Consider the following 6292-nt stretch of genomic DNA (forward strand, 5'->3'; position numbering starts at 1 on the left):
TAAGAGAGAGGATTTAAAATGCAGCGCAGCTGCACCAGCAATTCCCAATTACTCAAGACCTGGTTATCGAGGACCCACCAGGCGCTGCGCCCGTGTCTCACACACACTAAACAGGCTGGGCCACAGACCACCTTATTCTGGAGCCCGAGGCAGGGCAGCCTCATCTCTGCCCCTCAGACGTGCATCCTAGACCTACTGGACTCTGACTGGCACAGCGTAGAGGAGTATCTGGTTTTGAATCCTCACCTTCTCTGCCTCTTATTGGTGTAATCGACTTATTCTGTTGTATGTATATCACCTCCCGTATGCCAGACATCGTGCTGGGAGGAGGGTGAAGCAGCGAACAGATAGACAAAGTCCTTGCCCCAAAGGAGCTTACGTGCTCGTGGGGATGGGAGGCGTGAACAAGGAAACCAGCGCACAATGTCAGGTGTATTGTCACAACTAGCAAGCGCCAAGCAGGAAAATTCAGCGGGTGAGCTGGGGAGGGTGGGGAGCGTTTCTTCATGGGATGTTGAGCTGCGGTGACAGTTGAACCAGACCTGAGTGATGAAGGAAGTAGCCATGAGGCGCAGGGGAAGCGCTCCAGGCAGAGGGAAGGACGATCGCAGGCTCTGACAAGAGAGCACGGTTTGCCTGTTTGCGGGACGCAAGGGCGATAGATGTGGCTGAGGCTGAGCAAGCACAGGTCCAGGTTGTGCCCCGCCCATAGGCGAGGCAGTGACACGGAGGGCTGGGACCGGAGCCTGGAAGGACACGAAATGAGCCTGGATCGAGGGCTATGTGCTGTGGAACCACGCAAAGGCCTCTGCTGCCGGAAGATCGCGGCTGAGGTTTCAGCACGGAGAGGAGCGTGTGCCTGAGCCCAGGGGAAGGGGAAGGGAAGGGCCGGCCACGGGTGCAGTTCATCTTCGTGTCTCCTTGTTTGGGGCTGTCTCCCCATTAGACTGTGAGCTCGGCGAGGCCTGGCGGCCTGCTGTTCTGTTCGCCTCTGTATCGCACTGTGTAGAACTAGGTGGGGACCCACCAGATGTCAGCGACGATCGAATGAGATACTAAGCCCAGCGCCTGGCACATGATAAATGCCCCTAATCCTTGGCATCGAAATGATGGTGGGCGTCAGTGGTACCAAACTTGGGGTTCTCACCACGCTCCAGCCGGTGAACTACCCGGCAGGACAGCAGGGCATTGGGCCAGAAGCCAGGCAGGTCTCTCGCACTCGGGGCAGGGCCTGTTAGCAAGGACAGAGCGTCACAGGAGAACTCCACACCCACGGGCATGGATTTTATTGCAGTGACCTTGCCCACCGGTACACGTGTTTATGTCAGACAAGGGAAGAGGGAGAAAGGAGGGGTAGGGAGGAGACTGGAAAGACTGCCCTGACCAGGATTATTACAAGCATTTTTTGGTGGCAACCCGTTTGAATCCTCTGAGGCCAACCGCCATGACCCTGTGCGGGAAGCCTGTTAGGGCTCTGAAGACCTCGCATCCCTTTTCCCATGTTAGAAGCAAAGGTATTCAGAGCGTGGGACTGCGGCCCAACCGCCACTTCCCGTGTCACTTGGCAATTACTGGGCACAGACACTGGCAAACTTAGGGGCTTAAAACACTGGTGATCGTTGCCCACAATTCATTTCACGGATTGTCTGCTGATGGGTTTTGCTGGTCCCGCCTGCTCCGTTGAACTGTTGTTAGGTGGCACCGGGAACAGCCGGCTGGAGCCAGAGGGCCTCCCTCCCAGGGCTGGGGGTCTGCCTGGGCGGTCAGCTGGGCGCTCCCTCCATGCGGACCATCCTCCACCGGGCTAGGCAGGGCTCCTTAAAGCAGCATGGTGGCCCTGGCCAGCGTGCTCAGTGGTTAGAGCGTTGGACCCCGGGCCGAAGGGTCCCAGGTTCAATTCTCCGCCCAGTCCAGTCGGGGTGCATTTGGGAGTCAACTGGTCGATGTGTCTCTCTCACATAAATGTTTTTCTCTCTCGCTCTCTCCCCTTCTCTCCCTCTAAAAAAAAAAAAAAAATCAATGGGGGAAATATTCTCTGGTGAGTATTAAAAAAAAAAAAAAAGGAAGCATATTCTCAGGGCAACAGAGGAGCAAGCACAGGGGCCGAGGTCCCCTGGAGGCCGAGGCTTGGAGCTGCACGATGTCATTGGTCAGAGCCAGCCGTGCTTGGGAGGTAGAGAGATCGACTTCACCCACCCCAATGGGGCGGCAGAGCTGAGCTGCAAAACGGGAATGCGCAGCGGGTGTTGTGGCCATCTTTGCAGACCGTTAACCCTGAGAGATCTCCACGGCTGGCTCGTGACTGTCAGGGTCCCTCTGTGACGCAGAGTAACTCCTCCCGTCAGACTGCCCGACCCTCAGCTCAGTCCTCGCCCCTCCCTCCCCAGGTGGCCTGGCCGCTGTGATCTACACGGATGCGCTGCAGACTGTGATCATGCTCATAGGAGCATTCACCCTGATGGGCTACAGTAAGTGGGGTCCCCGGCCACTGGGGTGGATGCGGGCACTCCCTCAGCAGGGTGTCTGCCCTCACCGCTGGGACCAGCACACCCAGCTGTCGGAAGTCCTGCTTGAGGCATGGTGACTGAGCGGAAAGCAAACGGTGCTTATCATGAGAACTTGCTGGGTTTTTTAAAGTAAAAATTAATAGCTCGCCTATATTAATATGGATGAGTGATTAAATAAATAAATAAAGGGGGGGTATTTTTTCATCATTTCACTCTTAGCCTATCTATGTCTTTATATTCTAAGCAGGTTCCTTATAGACATCATATAGTTGCTTTTTAAATCTAATCTGACCATCTCCACCTTTTAATTTGTCTTCGGGTTAATTCCATTCATGTCATTATAGGTAGGGTTGGATTAAAATCTACTGCTTGCCAGTTGTTTACTTGTTCCATCTTAGTGCTGGCCTAGGGTTTACGATAGTCATCTCAGTCTACCATACAAAAAAAAGCCTTCCAATGTGTAATCTGCTGAGAGCCACATTATTTCGAGGTAACCCTGAATCCTTCCAATGAATGAAAGAAGCAGATTCCAAATGGCAGTACTTGATTCTTTCTTGGAGTCGCTCACGCTTATGCAGACACTGTGCCCTTGTGGGTAGTGTCTCGATGAGCCAGCTCCATTCAGCCCGTGAGGTTGGCGCCACGGGGCCCCACTGACAGATGAGGAAACAGCCTCAGAGGGGAGTCGCTAGCTCGAGGCCACACATCTGTGCACCACTCTTTTTTTTTTTTAATATATTTTATTGATTTTACAGAGAGGAAGGGAGAGAGATAGAGAGTCAGAAACATCGATGAGAGAGAAACATCGATCAGCTGCCTCCCGCACATCTCCCACTGGGGACATGCCCGCAACCCAGGCACACGCCCCTGACCGGAACCGAACCCGGGACCCCTCAGTCCGCAGGCCAACGCTCTATCCACTGAGCCAAACCGGTTTCGGCTGTGCACCACTCTTGCAATACCTGAACTGAGAGGCGCTGAGAAGTTCAGAGGAGAAAGCATGCTTCCTTAACGCAAGGCTGCTTAGCCTGGGGCCTCTGAGCAGAATTCAGGGTGTCTGTGAGCCTTGGATGGGGTGGGGGCGCAGAAACCACCTTTATTTTATGAATCTATCATTGAAATGTTGCATTTTTCAATTACAAATGTAGGCAATAAACCATGGCGATATTAGCCATGTCTGTGCCTTTGGTACCCCAGGATGCCCCAGATGTTCTTATCCAGATGTTCTTACAGTTGATGCTGATGCATTGAAACCCTGTTTGTGCTCAGGGCTACTTTGAAACAAAATTGTTATTAGCCCCCCTGCTAGGTTTTTACTACTTAATGGGCAAATACATAAATTACTAGCTCATAGTAGCTTTTACGTTTTGATGATTGCCTCTCCTACATTTGATTTCCTTGACAAGCCTACCTATTTTGTGTGATGCATTTAGCAATATTATTCTGAAAAGCAATCCATACTCGCTACCAAAGGCATTAAAAACACAAAAAAAGAGGCTGAGACCCTTAAGGTGCTAACTTTCCTTGGTAGCCGTCCTCTGAGTGGGGTCTCACTATCTCCACCAATCCTGCTACTGCTGGGCTCCCTCTGAGCTCCTGGCAAGCGCTCCCTCTGCCGTCCAGGTTTTGCTGCGGTCGGAGGGCTGGACGGCCTGATGGAGAAGTACTTCCTGGCCCTGGCCACCAACCGGACTGAGAACAGCAGCTGCGGGCTGCCCCGGGAGGATGCCTTTCATATCTTCCGAGACCCGCTGACCTCCGACCTCCCGTGGCCCGGGATCCTGATTGGAATGACCATGCCGTCCCTCTGGTACTGGTGCACGGACCAGGTACGGCCCGCGCCAGCGCCCTCAGCACGCTGTGGGGGTGGCTGTGCCCGCCTCCTCCCCGCACTGTTCTCTCGTCTGCTTTTCTCCCCCACCATCCTTGATCACGCCTCCGCTCTGCTCACGTGATGGCAAAGTTTAATACACCCTGCCGGCTGCCCGGGAAGCAAAGGAGAGAAAACCTTCTAAGGGAGGATAAAACTGGGGCCGGGTATTGTTTGCTCAACACTCACTGGGCATCATCTAAGTGCCAGGCACTTAGAAATCACCAGTAAACAAACCGGCAGGGCTCGTGGAGGGACAGACAGACAGTAAGTAAGTGATGTGCATGTCACAGGTGGTGAGTGGCATTAACAAAAGCAGAGCAGGGCCGGCGGGCTGAGTCAGTGGCTGAGCATCAGCCTATGAACCAGGAGGTCACGGTCAGGGCACATGCCCAAGTGGGGGTTCAATCCCCAATAGGGGGCGTGCAGGAGGCATCCCAATCAATGATTCCCTCTCATCATTGATGTTTCTATTTCTCGTTCCCTCTCCCTTCCTCTCTGAAATCAATGAAAATATATATTTTTTAAAAAGCAGAGTGGCGACAGAGGGGTTGGGTGTGGGGTGCAATTCTAAATAGGGGGGTGAGGGGAGATGTGCCTGGGTGACCTGAGCGCAGGCTCAGGGAGGAGAGCAGGGCTCCATCTGGTGGTGGCGGGAGGAGCGTTGGCAGCAGAGGGCACCGCGGCGGGCACCGCAGAGCACAGCTGTCAGGCACGCGTAGCTGGTGTGAGAACAGAGGGAGGAAAGCAGACGACAACAGTGTGTTACACGCCCGTCTGTACAGGGAAGAGAACAGACTGAACCTCCGCACTCACTGGGATGTGCATGGAGGCCTCCGGGTGGGCGCGCCTAGAGGGGCCTAAACGGAAAAGAGCAGGTACTGTGGGCAGAGGCGCCAGGGCGGCGGGACCGCTTCGCGGCGCAGCCACTTTCTCAGGTTTCAAACCCAGTGACTGTCACCGGTTGAAATGTTTTGTTTTGTTTTCTGTTACATCAACAGTCAGATCTGCGTGCCATTTTAGAGGCTCAGTTGCACAGTTAGAGCTGATGCGAGTTTAACTAAGGGAGGCACTGCCGAGAGTGCGGCGAGGTCACCGCGTGGCTGACCTCCCATGAGAGCTGAGCACCATCTCAGCAACTGTGCAGACCCCGCCCCCTCCTTAGAAAGCTGGGGTCGGGGAGCCCAGGGAGACAGGTTGGGTCTAGGCTGACAGCGTGGGCTCCACCTTGAACAGACCCAGAATCCGGTCCAGGCAGCATCTCCGTGAGACACGATTTAGCACCTCAGCCTCCGTTAAGTGGGGTTACTGATAGTTTTGAAAGAGGGGAGCGTGGGGAACTGGGTCACGGTGCTCTTGCTGCAAGGACAGTTAATACGCAAACCATTAAAAACACTTAGGTTTTTACATGGCTTATGGTACTGCTGGGCACCGCTGGCCAGCTTACATCAGTCAACCTCCGCCCGTTTCCTTGCGAGTCCTCAGGCCCGTATGAGCTGCACTCCAGTGTGACCCTCCAGGCCACCGCCGGCCACCTGCTTTGTTCAAGAATTGGAGGCTTATCCAAGGGGGCTCGGCCTCCTTCCGAGGGCCAGGGAGGGCGAGAGGGTGCAGGAACCCGAGTGAGCCCCACGCGCCATGACGACGACAGTGATGATGATGATGAAGACAACGCGTTGCTGTTGAGCTGGGTCGGCAGAGCCCAAAGACTGTGGTCGCCGTGCGATGCCTTCGCCAGCACAGCCTTAGGCTCGTATTAGAGCAGAAGACAGGCAAGGCGACACCCACTGTTAACGGACTGCGAGCTCGGTCTGGATCGTGCTGGGCAGACACGGAGGAGGTGACTAAGGAGCCATAGGAGTAACGGCAGGTGCCTGTCCCCATCGCCCCGCCGGCCATGCATAGTGCACTCCCT

General features: G+C 54.6%; 1 protein-coding gene across 1 annotated transcript in view; it reads left to right on the plus strand.

The window, feature by feature from the left end:
• LOC102428557 (sodium/myo-inositol cotransporter 2) overlaps positions 1-6031 on the plus strand; it is a 20160-nt gene extending 14129 nt beyond the window's left edge. Inside the window, 3 exon segments of the mRNA XM_023751481.1 lie at positions 2388-2468; positions 4131-4336; positions 5863-6031. Coding sequence (XP_023607249.1) covers positions 2388-2468; positions 4131-4336; positions 5863-5889 — 314 coding nt within the window. The 3' untranslated portion in view covers positions 5890-6031.
• Positions 6032-6292: the final 261 nt, after the last annotated feature.

Source organism: Myotis lucifugus, unplaced genomic scaffold (assembly GCF_000147115.1).
Source record: "Myotis lucifugus unplaced genomic scaffold, Myoluc2.0 scaffold_22, whole genome shotgun sequence".
Lineage (NCBI taxonomy): Eukaryota > Metazoa > Chordata > Mammalia > Chiroptera > Vespertilionidae > Myotis > Myotis lucifugus.